We start from the raw sequence: 16,730 nt of genomic DNA, 5'->3' as shown, positions 1-16,730 counted from the left end.
AAAGTGTGAATCTGTAACGTTACCATGGTGAATATCCCTCTAGGTTTGTAACAATCCATTATATTTTTGTTTTTTTCTTCCATGATCGTTGAGTTCTCAGCACTCCAGCTCGTTGGGTGGCGACAATACCCCTGTAGTGGCATTTTCCATTACCGGCTGCAGCCTAAAGAAGACTCCATAGCCCACAGAGAGCAGCTGCTGCAAGAGAGATCGATGCTCTGTCTTTTATTCTCCCATCAAAATGTGCAAACGGGACAGCGCTGCCTTCGTACGGGGTTGCATTCGCTGAAGGAGAGTTTTGCGCCCGCTGTCATCCATCCCTCGCCCCTGTCGCGTTACTGAAGCTGCTGGGGCCTGATCCTGCAGCTGCCACATCGGCGCTATGTCGGCAAATAAAACAAAGAAAGTCAAAATGGCCACCAAATCTTGCCCTGAGTGCGACCAACAGGTGAGGAAAGATTAAGAAGGAGTTTGCGATTTGATAGTGTGCGACTTGGGAGTGATGGTGGGAAAAAGGACAAGGGGGCAAAGGAGATTGGGTTGAAGAGAAGGGAATGAAAGAAAAATGTGGCAGAGGAGAGATTCTGCTGCTGGAAATGGGAATACACTTGGTTTGATGTGTTTAATGGTTAATATCTCTGTAACTACTGGACTTCATGCGTGTTCTACAGTAAGAAAAGTGGGACAAAGTTCATCATGTTTAGTCTTCTCTCGTAGTAGTAGTTAGTGATAGTAGTAGTGGTTAATGATAGTGGTGGTAGTAATGGTAGTAGTGGTAGTAGTAGTAGTGGTTAATGGTGGTGGTAGTAGTAGTGGTTAGTGGTAGTGGTTAGTGTTAGTAGTGGTAGTGGTGTAGTAGTAGTAGTGGTTAATGGTAGTGGTGGTAGTAATAGTAGTATTAGTAGTTGTTAATGGTAGTAGTGGTAGTAGTACTTAGTGGTAGAAGTAGTTAGTGGTAATGGTAGTTGTAGTAGGTAGTGGTAGTGGTAGTAGTAGTTAATGGTAGTAGTAGTGGTAGTTAGTAGTAGTAGTAGTAGTAGTAGTAGTATTTGTAGTTGTAGTGGTAGCAGTGTAAGGTTTGAACTAATTGTACTTGAAAAAGTAGCAATTAGTAGCCACGCATACTTATAACATTTTTCAAAGTACTTTTACAAATTTACAAAGTGCAAATTGTGATTCAGCTGATAAAAACAATGAATGTTTCTATTCCAGTGTCAAAACTAGATCCTAATTTGAGCAGGTATCACTACTAAAAAGTCACATTCACTGGGCAGAAATGAACCTTTCCTGAATATCTTTTTAGAATGATCTTGAGCTGCATCAGAACAAGTATGAGACACATAGACTAGTACACGCCCATGGACCACTATGGAACCTACCTGGACGACAGAGAGATTACACAGATATAAGGCCACATGGAAATATAAAAGAAATGGAATGTTGAAAATCACATTCTATTGTCGAAAGAAAGATTTATTATTATTATTCTTTTTTTATCATTGTGGTATTGGTATTGTCATTTATTCCTTAGTATCGAAATAGAGTTTGACATTTTAGTATCGTGACACTAGACCAGTGGTTCTTAACCTGGGTTCGATTGAACCCTAAGGGTTCGGTGAGTCAGTCTCAGGGGTTCGGTGGAGGTCAAGACATGCACCCGACTCATATGATTAGTGGACTGTGAGCGTCTTCAGACGTTGGCCCAATTCAACAAATGCACCCTTTGATGTGTCTATCGACGTGCCTGCCCAACTTAAATGAGCCGTTTGAACGGCATAAAACGACATAAAAACGAAGAAAAGGAACAGACTTTGCTGTGAAAATGACATGAGAGTGACGCTCACCAAGGTGAAGCCATGCATTTCTGAACTGGTCTCTCAAAGGCAACAGCAGAAGTCACACTGATTTGCAGTAAATATTCATTATTATTCTAGCCTGATGGAAATTAGGTGATGGGTGTGTGTTAAAATGTTAAAAATAATAAATAGCATAAATACAATAAGTTCATTATTGAAATACATAAGGTTAAAAATTAAAATAATTTCAGTGTGGTAGTATTAAAAAAGGTCATGTCTTTGTTAAAAGGTATTTATGTCATTTGTTGTGAGTTCATGCATTGCATTGGTTTTATTCTTTGAACACAGTGATGTTAATGCACGATTCATTTTGTGCACCAGTAAAACATACATATGTCTTGAGTTTGAAAGAAAAAAAAAAAAAAAAATTCAATAAACAAGGGTTCAGTGAATGTGCATATGAAACTGGTGGGGTTCAGTACCTCCAACAAGGTTAAAAACCACTGCACTAGACACTACAAACTAGTATGAGAGTGGACCTACATCCTAACAACACATGGTAGCCTCAACATTTTCATGTAATCTGTATGGCTTTTATAACTTGTTTTCTGTACAGCTTTTATAACTTGTTTTCTGTCTGTCTTCTAGATTCCGGTGGCTTGTAAGTCATGTCCCTGCGGGTTTGTTTTTATCAGCCGCAAACTCCTGACGGCCAGGTTAAATGAGCGCCCCTCCTCCCCAGGACTAGCAGGTTATTGGAGTTTTTATAATAAAACGTTACAAAAGTTACATGCAGCTCTTTTTGAACACAGCCACACCCTCTCCTCCAATTCGTTGACAGAGGCTGACCAATCGGAGGGGAGGGTGATACAAATTTAGGAGCTTCAGTTAGGCCTACTTTTTCTGCAATATGAATCTTTGAAGCTCAACACTCATTGGCCACCCCCTGGTTCCTGAAGTAAATCTCTCATTCATTTTTCCACATAGACATAGAAAATATATATATATATATATATATAAGTCTGAAACAGCTGGGAGCAAATCAGCTACACTCTATGGTAACAAGAGACCAGAAGACTGCGGGCGTCTGTGTGCTGCTGTATGAGATATATATATATATAATTTATATTTTTATATATATTTTACCAAATTATTCTGTGACAGCCCTACAATTTTGTTGCTTAGAGAAAGGAAATGTCTCTAAATACGAAACATTTGACATATTCACTATTGTGATGATTAAAATGAGTGTATTTCATATCATGTCAGTGGTTTAACACGAGACTTTTAGTATCACAGCCATTATTTTTTAATGAACCATTTTGAATTGATTTGAATTATATTGTATTGAATTTTATCAAATTGGAAGACCATTGTATCAAGATGGATATCATATTATGGCCTATGTATCGAGGTACATATTGTATCAACACCCAGCCCCACACAGGGCCTAAACATGACCTGCAAAATCTATTTCTGAAACGTTATGAATAGTAAGTAATTATAACATTTTGCTGACTTGTGTTTTACAACCATGTTATGGATATTAGTTTCCACATAGTTGATTAGCCTCTGCAGTGCCTTTTAACTCTTAATATTTAATTTTTTGAAAAGTCTATTGGGAAAAATGTATTGGAAATGTACTTCTCGAACCAGAGCGGACTTCAAAGGCTGTTGAGCTCCATTAAGAGTTACTGATGGGACAATATTTTGAGCTTTCAAAATGTCACAGTATGTCTCTTCCGGGTGTATTTTTCTTTCTTTTTTTATTTCCTCCAATCTGCCACCTGTTTTGATGCAATAATCACAATAATTTGGTGCAACTGCAGCTTTTTCTGAAAATTATGAAAATAAAAAAATGTATATCTTATTGTTGCAAAGGGAAATATATGAACAAAATATTGAATTTGTTTATTTGATCAAAATCTTGTCTGGTTTTGTTCTCCGTGAACGACATCTAGTGTCTTATCCCATCCCACCACTAAATGGTCATAAATTGTTTAAAAAACTAATTGTCCTATGCCCAAAAAATGCTGGTATTTTTTTTAATTTATACTTTTTTCTACCATATTACTACTCTCACTATTCACTAGGCTTTGTGTAGGCATAAAATACTGATAACACATATTTTAAAAATGTATTAACGTGCAGATCAACTGGAGTCGAAGCGACGGCGAACTGAGCGCATTCGTAAAGACCGTATCGAGGCTCTGCCTAGTGACATGGAGAACCGGAGGAGACCTCGACCCAGCTGTCAGGGAGACCCCATCCGCAGGGGCCGAGGGAGACCCAAGACTGTGGGCCTCAAGAAGGTGGAGGATGACAGAGGTGTGGTCATGTGGATTTCTTACCTTACAAATGCTTTACAATTGGTCCATAAATAGTAATGACATCACGTCTAAGCCAAATAATTTTAAAGTCTTCAAATATTGCCCTCATGAAATTTCATTATTATAAGTCGGGTCCATCTTCCTGTGATTAATGCAACAGTCTGAAGGGCTTTCAATCTTCAACAATCTTTCAAAAATGAAACTCATTAAAAAACATTGTGATCTAAATATGTTATGTGTTAGCAATGAATTACCCCATAGTGTAGTAAGTGTAATACCCCCTCAAAATATGTCATACGCATGGGGCTATCACGATCTAACAATTATTCAATTAATACAAAAAAAAAAAAAAAAGCCATATGTATTCTTAGTAGCCGCCTTACAGAGCTCTTTCTAGGTCTTAGTTTTGACTCATTTTTGGAGCGTCAGAAGCGTCAGTGTGCTGCTGACTTAGTTTTTGAGAATATTGGAAATTTAGAATTGGGGGGAAAAAAATCTATAGAAATGATTTGCTATAAAGATTTGCTCAAGTCACTTTACGGAGATGTTATATTAGTGTCTATTTTTTTTTTTTTTTTTTAAGTCTATTTTTTTTAAATTATTTTAAGCTATTTATCTATTATCTTGTTTTATTGCATGTACCATTTTCCTTCTGTTCTTTAATTGTGCGGTGCAATACTGTGGGACTAATAAAGGCATATCTTATCTTAAAACATGTCATGTCTGTTTGTGTTGACAGAGAAACAAGAGAAGGAGGTGGACATGTACGCCAGCCTCTCAGATGAGAAAGCCTTTGTGTTTTCTGTGGCTTTAGCCGAGATCAACCGCAAGATCCTGGGACAGAGACTGATCATGTGACATCCGCTTCTGCTGGAATCCATACCCAGGATTATAATTTTTATTTGAATATTTAGTTTTTCTCCACAGAATACCAAAAAAGGACTGGACTGAGTGGAAATAGTGCCCTTTTTGCTGTTTTTGACACAAATGCCTGCAAAATAACTAAGACTTTTGAGACTTTATTCTTGGGGATGTACTGTAGGAACACATGCTGAACTCTAATAAACATATATTTTTGTGCATTCTGTATTTGTTATTGCAATTCGTTGGATATTGTTATTGACATTTTTATAATAAGAGTTAAAGCACCACTTGCTTATCTTCATGGAGATATTGCTTTGCGTAGATTGTTCCACAGTATGATAATAAACTTGTCTATCTCCACGGAGACAAGTACGGGACACCACAAGGTCAAGTTGCAGGTCAGATCTGTGGAGAAGTGAGCCCACTCGCAGTAACCATGCATGTTTCAGTTGCAATAGTGGTTACATTTTTAGATATGAAACACTATAGTTGAATAATACTACTGTGGAACATTCCAGGAAATACAATAACATCTCCATGTAGACAAAGTGGTGAACCCTTCTCCTTTTAAAGCGTTATAAAGCTGTGGTCAGAAGCCATTATTACATCCATAAACTGACTTATTTTATTACAATGTATTTATAGGCAGAAAAAACTAAATAACTGATTCCCTCACAGTCTAATTGCTGGGTTTCAGATGACATCACAACATTTCAGCAAAAATTAATGTAACAGAAATGATCAGCATTTGTGAATTTACCTTTTAGATATTTCATGGGAAAATCCAGTGTAATCAATAAAGAAAACGGCTTCTTGGAGTGTGACTCTACGGATTGGGAATTATTAAAAGAGTTATTTACAGAGTGGTGCTGAAGCAGGTGATGGTGATGTCCTACTCCCAGATGGGCAGAACAAAAGCCAGTATTCCCTAATATTTAGATTCTTACAAGAAATACCCAAACAGTAAATTTACAAATGATTGATCATTTTTATTACTGATTATACCCTAGAATTGGCTATATTACACAAGTCTGCATTTTATCCATATTCATTTTAACTACCTCCCATCTGTAATGTATTATTGAATTTCAGACATAATGAAACCATACACACCATTAAGACCTGCAGATGAGTGTAGCTGTGTAATCTCCAGTCAAGGTGCAGTCGAATATATCACTACAATTCATATCATATTGCTGAAATAAAGTTATATTTGTGCTTTTTATACAGAGCAAGGGCATTTAGTATTAACACAAAGAAAAAACTTGGTTAGAGATGCCACGAAGTAGGTGGCAATGCCTTAACCGTATATGTGTTGCAGCCCACAGGGGCCATTTCCATCCTTGTCAAGGGGAGTGCTAACCTTCTCTCCTTTCATACAACACGCATGTGTAAGAGAGAGCTCCGGTATATATGGAGCGAAAACAGGCAGACACGCTGGGTCATGGTTGTAAATTAGTATCGCCAAAAGTAATATCGAGGCCAGGGAAGTTAGAAAATACAATAACTTAATAAGACGCATATTTATTCACTGCGCACGAATTTTACGTTTTAAATGCTTTATTCTTTACTGTTTTGCTCCATTGCAGCCACGGACCCATAATGCATTGCGAGACAAGACTCCACTTCTATCATAAAACTACGACGCAAATTATGGCTTTACAGATGTATCAGTTTAGGTTATGCACGTATTACTGACCTGCATATATTTTCAAACCATAAATACTCTTAATTTGTTCAAGGAGATGTAGACATAAGCCTATCTTAAAACAATCTTTTAACAGAGCTTAGTCGTTGTTGTATGTTGTGACTCAATCTGCCACATGAGGGCGCTTTTGGCTCAATATAAAAGACTGGATTGCATTTGCAATAATAAATCATTCTATACTGAACAACAATATGTGGTTGTAGGTCATCTGTCAGTTAGATTATGTGCATTGTGCATGATATTACAGAGATAAATATATCTTCAGAGAGATGACAGTGACCTAAAAATGCTACTTGGATAAATGGCGAAATGTATTCACAAAAACGTCTGTCAGTTGACAAATTCAGTTTTCTTTAGCTATAACTCACCAGAAACACTCACTGGTGTTATTCCAAATGTTGTAATGTCATGTGCATAACATCTATATAATCTGTATCCAGGGGTTCTTAACCTTTTTGACTTCTGCTCTAGTAACCTGTATGTGCACCCGTATGGGCCCTGGTGTCCAGTCGCGTTGACGTAGGAATATCAATTTAAAAAAAATCAAACTGGTCTTTACGGACAAAAACTAAGTCCCTTAAAAAAATAAAAATTCTTGCTACAGTGCACCAGAAGTGTTGCTTCTGTTGTCAGTGTGTCCGTGTGCATGGTCACACCGGGGCAGGATTATCTGACCACTGCCCCCTCTCAGTGGACATACCCCGGGCTCAGTGGAGCCTCTCCTCATCGCTGTGACATGTGTTTGTTTGGAGTCGTACACAGATCTGCTGCTCTGACAGAAACCTTTACAACGGCGATGGGACATCAGCACTTTGATTGTGTCCAGCGTGTCCACTGCCCCCTACGTCCAGCGCTGTCCTTTGCCCCTCTGTCCACCCCTGTCCAGTCAGTCTGTTATGGTCCTGTGTCCAGTGATGAGTCGGAACACCTGCCCTGAGCTTGGACACTCTGTGGAATGTGTTTTTAGAGGTTTTTAGACTCTTTTTGTTTGTTGTTGAATTGTTTTTCACTGTTTTGTGTGATAAGGACATATTAGGATATCTGGGCTGTATCTGGACATTTGGGCACAGGGGAAAGTGAATAGGAGCCATCATGTCTTCTTTCAAACTGGACTTTCTCCCAGAGATGATGGTCGACCACTGCTCCTTGTCTTCAAATCCGGTGTAAGTTTTTATCACACATTCTACACCTGACAAATGCAGAATTTTTAATATTTCGTAAGGGCCAGCTGTAGTAAGTCAGATGCCCTTCCTTTACAAGCAACCACATTACTGTGACTCAAGGATGTGCCACCAACAGTGGGGGGCACTGTTGGTGGCACATCCTTGAGTCACAGTAATGTGGTTGCTTGTAAAGGAAGGGCATCTGACTTACTACAGCTGGCCCTTACGAAATATTAAAAATTCTGCATTTGTCAGGTGTAGAATGTGTGATAAAAACTTACACCGGATTTGAAGACAAGGAGCAGTGGTCGACCATCATCTCTGGGAGAAAGTCCAGTTTGAAAGAAGACATGATGGCTCCTATTCACTTTCCCCCTGTGCCCAAATGTCCAGATACAGCCCAGATATCCTAATATGTCCTTATCACACAAAACAGTGAAAAACAATTCAACAACAAACAAAAAGAGTCTAAAAACCTCTAAAAACACATTCCACAGAGTGTCCAAGCTCAGGGCAGGTGTTCCGACTCATCACTGGACACAGGACCATAACAGACTGACTGGACAGGGGTGGACAGAGGGGCAAAGGACAGCGCTGGACGTAGGGGGCAGTGGACACGCTGGACACAATCAAAGTGCTGATGTCCCATCGCCGTTGTAAAGGTTTCTGTCAGAGCAGCAGATCTGTGTACGACTCCAAACAAACACATGTCACAGCGATGAGGAGAGGCTCCACTGAGCCCGGGGTATGTCCACTGAGAGGGGGCAGTGGTCAGATAATCCTGCCCCGGTGTGACCATGCACACGGACACACTGACAACAGAAGCAACACTTCTGGTGCACTGTAGCAAGAATTTTTATTTTTTTAAGGGACTTAGTTTTTGTCCGTAAAGACCAGTTTGATTTTTTTTAAATTGATATTCCTACGTCAACGCGACTGGACACCAGGGCCCATACGGGTGCACATACAGGTTACTAGAGCAGAAGTCAAAAAGGTTAAGAACCCCTGGATACAGATTATATAGATGTTATGCACATGACATTACAACATTTGGAATAACACCAGTGAGTGTTTCTGGTGAGTTATAGCTAAAGAAAACTGAATTTGTCAACTGACAGAAGTTTTTGTGAATACATTTCGCCATTTATCCAAGTAGCATTTTTAGGTCACTGTCATCTCTCTGAAGATATATTTATCTCTGTAATATCATGCACAATGCACATAATCTAACTGACAGATGACCTACAACCACATATTGTGTGATTGTTCAGTATAGAATGATTTATTATTGCAAATGCAATCCAGTCTTTTATATTGAGCCAAAAGCGCCCTCATGTGGCAGATTGAGTCACAACATACAACAACGACTAAGCTCTGTTAAAAGATTGTTTTAAGATAGGCTTATGTCTACATCTCCTTGAACAAATTAAGAGTATTTATGGTTTGAAAATATATGCAGGTCAGTAATACGTGCATAACCTAAACTGATACATCTGTAAAGCCATAATTTGCGTCGTAGTTTTATGATAGAAGTGGAGTCTTGTCTCGCAATGCATTATGGGTCCGTGGCTGCAATGGAGCAAAACAGTAAAGAATAAAGCATTTAAAACGTAAAATTCGTGCGCAGTGAATAAATATGCGTCTTATTAAGTTATTGTATTTTCTAACTTCCCTGGCCTCGATATTACTTTTGGCGATACTAATTTACAACCATGACCCAGCGTGTCTGCCTGTTTTCGCTCCATATATATCGGAGCTCTCTCTTACACATGCGTGTTGTATGAAAGGAGAGAAGGTTAGCACTCCCCTTGACAAGGATGGAAATGGCCCCTGTGGCCTGCAACACATATACGGTTAAGGCATTGCCACCTACTTCGTGGCATCTCTAACCAAGTTTTTTCTTTGTGTTAATACTAAATGTATAAAAAGCACAAATATAACTTTATTTCAGCAATATGATATGAATTGTAGTGATATATTCGACTGCACCTTGACTGGAGATTACACAGCTACACTCATCTGCAGGTCTTAATGGTGTGTATGGTTTCATTATGTCTGAAATTCAATAATACATTACAGATGGGAGGTAGTTAAAATGAATATGGATAAAATGCAGACTTGTGTAATATAGCCAATTCTAGGGTATAATCAGTAATAAAAATGATCAATCATTTGTAAATTTACTGTTTGGGTATTTCTTGTAAGAATCTAAATATTAGGGAATACTGGCTTTTGTTCTGCCCATCTGGGAGTAGGACATCACCATCACCTGCTTCAGCACCACCCTGTAAATAACTCTTTTAATAATTCCCAATCCGTAGAGTCACACTCCAAGAGGCCGTTTTCTTTATTGATTACACTGGATTTTCCCATGAAATATCTAAAAGGTAAATTCACAAATGCTGATCATTTCTGTTACATTAATTTTTGCTGAAATGTTGTGATGTCATCTGAAACCCAGCAATTAGACTGTGAGGGAATCAGTTATTTAGTTTTTTTCTGCCTATAAATACATTGTAATAAAATAAGTCAGTTTATGGATGTAATAATGGCTTCTGACCACAGCTTTATAACGCTTTAAAAGGAGAAGGGTTCACCATTTTGTCTGCATGGAGATGTTATTGTATTTCCTAGAATGTTCCACAGTAGTATTATTCAACTATAGTGTTTCATATCTAAAAATGTAACCACTATTGCAACTGAAACATGCATGGTTACTGCGAGTGGGCTCACTTCTCCACAGATCTGACCTGCAACTTGACCTTGTGGTGTCCCGTACTTGTCTCCGTGGAGATAGACAAGTTTATTATCATACTGTGGAACAATCTACGCAAAGCAATATCTCCATGAAGATAAGCAAGTGGTGCTTTAACTCTTATTATAAAAATGTCAATAACAATATCCAACGAATTGCAATAACAAATACAGAATGCACAAAAATATATGTTTATTAGAGTTCAGCATGTGTTCCTACAGTACATCCCCAAGAATAAAGTCTCAAAAGTCTTAGTTATTTTGCAGGCATTTGTGTCAAAAACAGCAAAAAGGGCACTATTTCCACTCAGTCCAGTCCTTTTTGGTATTCTGTGGAGAAAAACTAAATATTCAAATAAAAATTATAATCCTGGGTATGGATTCCAGCAGAAGCGGATGTCACATGATCAGTCTCTGTCCCAGGATCTTGCGGTTGATCTCGGCTAAAGCCACAGAAAACACAAAGGCTTTCTCATCTGAGAGGCTGGCGTACATGTCCACCTCCTTCTCTTGTTTCTCTGTCAACACAAACAGACATGACATGTTTTAAGATAAGATATGCCTTTATTAGTCCCACAGTATTGCACCGCACAATTAAAGAACAGAAGGAAAATGGTACATGCAATAAAACAAGATAATAGATAAATAGCTTAAAATAATTTAAAAAAATAGACTTAAAAAAAAAAATAAAAAAATAGACACTAATATAACATCTCCGTAAAGTGACTTGAGCAAATCTTTATAGCAAATCATTTCTATAGATTTTTTTCCCCCCAATTCTAAATTTCCAATATTCTCAAAAACTAAGTCAGCAGCACACTGACGCTTCTGACGCTCCAAAAATGAGTCAAAACTAAGACCTAGAAAGAGCTCTGTAAGGCGGCTACTAAGAATACATATGGCTTTTTTTTTTTTTTTTTGTATTAATTGAATAATTGTTAGATCGTGATAGCCCCATGCGTATGACATATTTTGAGGGGGTATTACACTTACTACACTATGGGGTAATTCATTGCTAACACATAACATATTTAGATCACAATGTTATTTTTAATGAGTTTCATTTTTGAAAGATTGTTGAAGATTGAAAGCCCTTCAGACTGTTGCATTAATCACAGGAAGATGGACCCGACTTATAATAATGAAATTTCATGAGGGCAATATTTGAAGACTTTAAAATTATTTGGCTTAGACGTGATGTCATTACTATTTATGGACCAATTGTAAAGCATTTGTAAGGTAAGAAATCCACATGACCACACCTCTGTCATCCTCCACCTTCTTGAGGCCCACAGTCTTGGGTCTCCCTCGGCCCCTGCGGATGGGGTCTCCCTGACAGCTGGGTCGAGGTCTCCTCCGGTTCTCCATGTCACTAGGCAGAGCCTCGATACGGTCTTTACGAATGCGCTCAGTTCGCCGTCGCTTCGACTCCAGTTGATCTGCACGTTAATACATTTTTAAAATATGTGTTATCAGTATTTTATGCCTACACAAAGCCTAGTGAATAGTGAGAGTAGTAATATGGTAGAAAAAAGTATAAATTAAAAAAAATACCAGCATTTTTTGGGCATAGGACAATTAGTTTTTTAAACAATTTATGACCATTTAGTGGTGGGATGGGATAAGACACTAGATGTCGTTCACGGAGAACAAAACCAGACAAGATTTTGATCAAATAAACAAATTCAATATTTTGTTCATATATTTCCCTTTGCAACAATAAGATATACATTTTTTTATTTTCATAATTTTCAGAAAAAGCTGCAGTTGCACCAAATTATTGTGATTATTGCATCAAAACAGGTGGCAGATTGGAGGAAATAAAAAAAGAAAGAAAAATACACCCGGAAGAGACATACTGTGACATTTTGAAAGCTCAAAATATTGTCCCATCAGTAACTCTTAATGGAGCTCAACAGCCTTTGAAGTCCGCTCTGGTTCGAGAAGTACATTTCCAATACATTTTTCCCAATAGACTTTTCAAAAAATTAAATATTAAGAGTTAAAAGGCACTGCAGAGGCTAATCAACTATGTGGAAACTAATATCCATAACATGGTTGTAAAACACAAGTCAGCAAAATGTTATAATTACTTACTATTCATAACGTTTCAGAAATAGATTTTGCAGGTCATGTTTAGGCCCTGTGTGGGGCTGGGTGTTGATACAATATGTACCTCGATACATAGGCCATAATATGATATCCATCTTGATACAATGGTCTTCCAATTTGATAAAATTCAATACAATATAATTCAAATCAATTCAAAATGGTTCATTAAAAAATAATGGCTGTGATACTAAAAGTCTCGTGTTAAACCACTGACATGATATGAAATACACTCATTTTAATCATCACAATAGTGAATATGTCAAATGTTTCGTATTTAGAGACATTTCCTTTCTCTAAGCAACAAAATTGTAGGGCTGTCACAGAATAATTTGGTAAAATATATATAAAAATATAAATTATATATATATATCTCATACAGCAGCACACAGACGCCCGCAGTCTTCTGGTCTCTTGTTACCATGTAGTGTAGCTGATTTGCTCCCAGCTGTTTCAGACTTATATATATATATATATATATATATATATATATATATTCTATGTCTATGTGGAAAAATGAATGAGAGATTTACTTCAGGAACCAGGGGGTGGCCAATGAGTGTTGAGCTTCAAAGATTCATATTGCAGAAAAAGTAGGCCTAACTGAAGCTCCTAAATTTGTATCACCCTCCCCTCCGATTGGTCAGCCTCTGTCAACGAATTGGAGGAGAGGGTGTGGCTGTGTTCAAAAAGAGCTGCATGTAACTTTTGTAACGTTTTATTATAAAAACTCCAATAACCTGCTAGTCCTGGGGAGGAGGGGCGCTCATTTAACCTGGCCGTCAGGAGTTTGCGGCTGATAAAAACAAACCCGCAGGGACATGACTTACAAGCCACCGGAATCTAGAAGACAGACAGAAAACAAGTTATAAAAGCTGTACAGAAAACAAGTTATAAAAGCCATACAGATTACATGAAAATGTTGAGGCTACCATGTGTTGTTAGGATGTAGGTCCACTCTCATACTAGTTTGTAGTGTCTAGTGCAGTGGTTTTTAACCTTGTTGGAGGTACTGAACCCCACCAGTTTCATATGCACATTCACTGAACCCTTGTTTATTGAATTTTTTTTTTTTTTTTTTCTTTCAAACTCAAGACATATGTATGTTTTACTGGTGCACAAAATGAATCGTGCATTAACATCACTGTGTTCAAAGAATAAAACCAATGCAATGCATGAACTCACAACAAATGACATAAATACCTTTTAACAAAGACATGACCTTTTTTAATACTACCACACTGAAATTATTTTAATTTTTAACCTTATGTATTTCAATAATGAACTTATTGTATTTATGCTATTTATTATTTTTAACATTTTAACACACACCCATCACCTAATTTCCATCAGGCTAGAATAATAATGAATATTTACTGCAAATCAGTGTGACTTCTGCTGTTGCCTTTGAGAGACCAGTTCAGAAATGCATGGCTTCACCTTGGTGAGCGTCACTCTCATGTCATTTTCACAGCAAAGTCTGTTCCTTTTCTTCGTTTTTATGTCGTTTTATGCCGTTCAAACGGCTCATTTAAGTTGGGCAGGCACGTCGATCGACACATCAAAGGGTGCATTTGTTGAATTGGGCCAACGTCTGAAGACGCTCACAGTCCACTAATCATATGAGTCGGGTGCATGTCTTGACCTCCACCGAACCCCTGAGACTGACTCACCGAACCCTTAGGGTTCAATCGAACCCAGGTTAAGAACCACTGGTCTAGTGTCACGATACTAAAATGTCAAACTCTATTTCGATACTAAGGAATAAATGACAATACCAATACCACAATGATAAAAAAAGAATAATAATAATAAATCTTTCTTTCGACAATAGAATGTGATTTTCAACATTCCATTTCTTTTATATTTCCATGTGGCCTTATATCTGTGTAATCTCTCTGTCGTCCAGGTAGGTTCCATAGTGGTCCATGGGCGTGTACTAGTCTATGTGTCTCATACTTGTTCTGATGCAGCTCAAGATCATTCTAAAAAGATATTCAGGAAAGGTTCATTTCTGCCCAGTGAATGTGACTTTTTAGTAGTGATACCTGCTCAAATTAGGATCTAGTTTTGACACTGGAATAGAAACATTCATTGTTTTTATCAGCTGAATCACAATTTGCACTTTGTAAATTTGTAAAAGTACTTTGAAAAATGTTATAAGTATGCGTGGCTACTAATTGCTACTTTTTCAAGTACAATTAGTTCAAACCTTACACTGCTACCACTACAACTACAACTACTACTACTACTACTACTACTACTACTACTACTAACTACCACTACTACTACCATTAACTACTACTACCACTACCACTACCTACTACAACTACCATTACCACTAACTACTTCTACCACTAAGTACTACTACCACTACTACCATTAACAACTACTAATACTACTACTATTACTACCACCACTACCATTAACCACTACTACTACTACTACCACCACTACCACTACTAACACTAACCACTACCACTAACCACTACTACTACCACCACCATTAACCACTACTACTACTACTACTACCACTACTACCATTACTACCACCACTATCATTAACCACTACTACTATCACTAACTACTACTACGAGAGAAGACTAAACATGATGAACTTTGTCCCACTTTTCTTACTGTAGAACACGCATGAAGTCCAGTAGTTACAGAGATATTAACCATTAAACACATCAAACCAAGTGTATTCCCATTTCCAGCAGCAGAATCTCTCCTCTGCCACATTTTTCTTTCATTCCCTTCTCTTCAACCCAATCTCCTTTGCCCCCTTGTCCTTTTTCCCACCATCACTCCCAAATCGCACACTATCAAATCGCAAACTCCTTCTTAATCTTTCCTCACCTGTTGGTCGCACTCAGGGCAAGATTTGGTGGCCATTTTGACTTTCTTTGTTTTATTTGCCGACATAGCGCCGATGTGGCAGCTGCAGGATCAGGCCCCAGCAGCTTCAGTAACGCGACAGGGGCGAGGGATGGATGACAGCGGGCGCAAAACTCTCCTTCAGCGAATGCAACCCCGTACGAAGGCAGCGCTGTCCCGTTTGCACATTTTGATGGGAGAATAAAAGACAGAGCATCGATCTCTCTTGCAGCAGCTGCTCTCTGTGGGCTATGGAGTCTTCTTTAGGCTGCAGCCGGTAATGGAAAATGCCACTACAGGGGTATTGTCGCCACCCAACGAGCTGGAGTGCTGAGAACTCAACGATCATGGAAGAAAAAAACAAAAATATAATGGATTGTTACAAACCTAGAGGGATATTCACCATGGTAACGTTACAGATTCACACTTTGGTCCAGTAGCCATGTGTAACCGGTTCATTTGTATTTGTATAATTACACAAAATGGTGCTTTTGTTTATTACAGTTTTGCTCAGGGCCGGCCCAGCCTATAAGCAGACTAAGCAGCTGCTGAGGGGCCCAAGGTCATCAGGGGGCCCCCAAGAGCCCATACATTGTAATGAAAATAATATAATATGTAAAGTTATGCTGGAAACAGTGGCCTAAATATCCCTCTATAGAGATTACGTTTGTTTTGGTTTTAAAAAAAAATATTTTTAGTTTTTTTGGTGTTTTTTTTATAAATAGTAGCAAAAATATGTGCTACCTACATTTGTTTTATCTATGTGTTTACACCCCGAGGTACTTTTGAATTTACAAGTTACATTAAAACATTTCAGTCTTTTGGTCATATAAATACAAACACAATTGAACAAGGTGATAAGATAAGATAAGATATGCCTTTATTAGTCCCACAGTGGGGAGAATCCAGTATTGCACCGCACAGTTTAAGAACAGCAGGAAAATGGTAACATGCAATAAAACAAGATAATAGATAATAGCTTAAATAATTTAAAAATAGACTTAAAAAATAAACTAAAAATAGACTCTGAGAGCAAAATATAAAATACCAACAAAAACTACTATGTACAATAAGAGTGACAGTGCAGTGCAGCATATGAACAGAATAAATCTCTGTAAAGTGACTTCAG

At 37.9% G+C, this 16,730-nt stretch overlaps 3 protein-coding genes and 2 non-coding genes across 6 annotated transcripts in view; 2 read left to right on the top strand and 3 right to left on the bottom strand.

Annotated features, from left to right (window-relative positions):
- celf1 (cugbp, Elav-like family member 1) overlaps nucleotides 1-8,397 on the bottom strand; it is a 16,208-nt gene extending 7,811 nt beyond the window's left edge. For both annotated transcript variants that reach the window (XM_055229004.1, XM_055229009.1), the window contains exon 1: nucleotides 8,143-8,397. In XM_055229004.1, coding sequence (XP_055084979.1) covers nucleotides 8,143-8,213 — 71 coding nt within the window. In that variant the 5' untranslated portion in view covers nucleotides 8,214-8,397. The remainder of the gene's footprint in view (nucleotides 1-8,142) is intronic.
- Nucleotides 173-5,052, top strand: LOC117388209 (UPF0547 protein C16orf87 homolog). Its single transcript, XM_033985709.2, has 4 exons — nucleotides 173-448; nucleotides 2,445-2,547; nucleotides 3,948-4,124; nucleotides 4,866-5,052. Exons 1-4 carry the CDS (start codon nucleotides 383-385, stop codon nucleotides 4,982-4,984), a joined length of 465 nt encoding a protein of 154 aa, XP_033841600.1. The 5' UTR covers nucleotides 173-382; the 3' UTR covers nucleotides 4,985-5,052.
- On the bottom strand, nucleotides 6,248-6,375 carry LOC117393951 (U6atac minor spliceosomal RNA). The gene has a single exon (XR_004543328.1). It is a non-coding gene; the product is annotated as a U6atac minor spliceosomal RNA (small nuclear RNA).
- Nucleotides 8,398-9,634: 1,237 nt separating the features above from the next.
- On the top strand, nucleotides 9,635-9,762 carry LOC117393952 (U6atac minor spliceosomal RNA). The gene has a single exon (XR_004543329.1). It is a non-coding gene; the product is annotated as a U6atac minor spliceosomal RNA (small nuclear RNA).
- A 1,029-nt stretch (nucleotides 9,763-10,791) lies between these two features.
- Nucleotides 10,792-15,865, bottom strand: LOC117388203 (UPF0547 protein C16orf87 homolog). The gene is made up of 4 exons (XM_033985697.2): nucleotides 15,584-15,865; nucleotides 13,465-13,567; nucleotides 11,878-12,054; nucleotides 10,792-11,133 (listed from the first exon to the last, which is right to left on the bottom strand). The coding sequence occupies exons 1-4, from the start codon at nucleotides 15,647-15,649 to the stop codon at nucleotides 11,015-11,017; spliced, it is 465 nt and encodes a 154-aa protein (XP_033841588.1). The 5' UTR covers nucleotides 15,650-15,865; the 3' UTR covers nucleotides 10,792-11,014.
- Nucleotides 15,866-16,730: the final 865 nt, after the last annotated feature.

The sequence above is a fragment of the Periophthalmus magnuspinnatus genome, chromosome 3, assembly GCF_009829125.3.
Source record: "Periophthalmus magnuspinnatus isolate fPerMag1 chromosome 3, fPerMag1.2.pri, whole genome shotgun sequence".
Classification (NCBI taxonomy): Eukaryota; Metazoa; Chordata; class Actinopteri; order Gobiiformes; family Gobiidae; genus Periophthalmus; species Periophthalmus magnuspinnatus.
The sequence above is the reverse complement of the archived record's forward strand: the minus strand, read 5'-3'. Positions and strand labels throughout refer to the sequence as shown.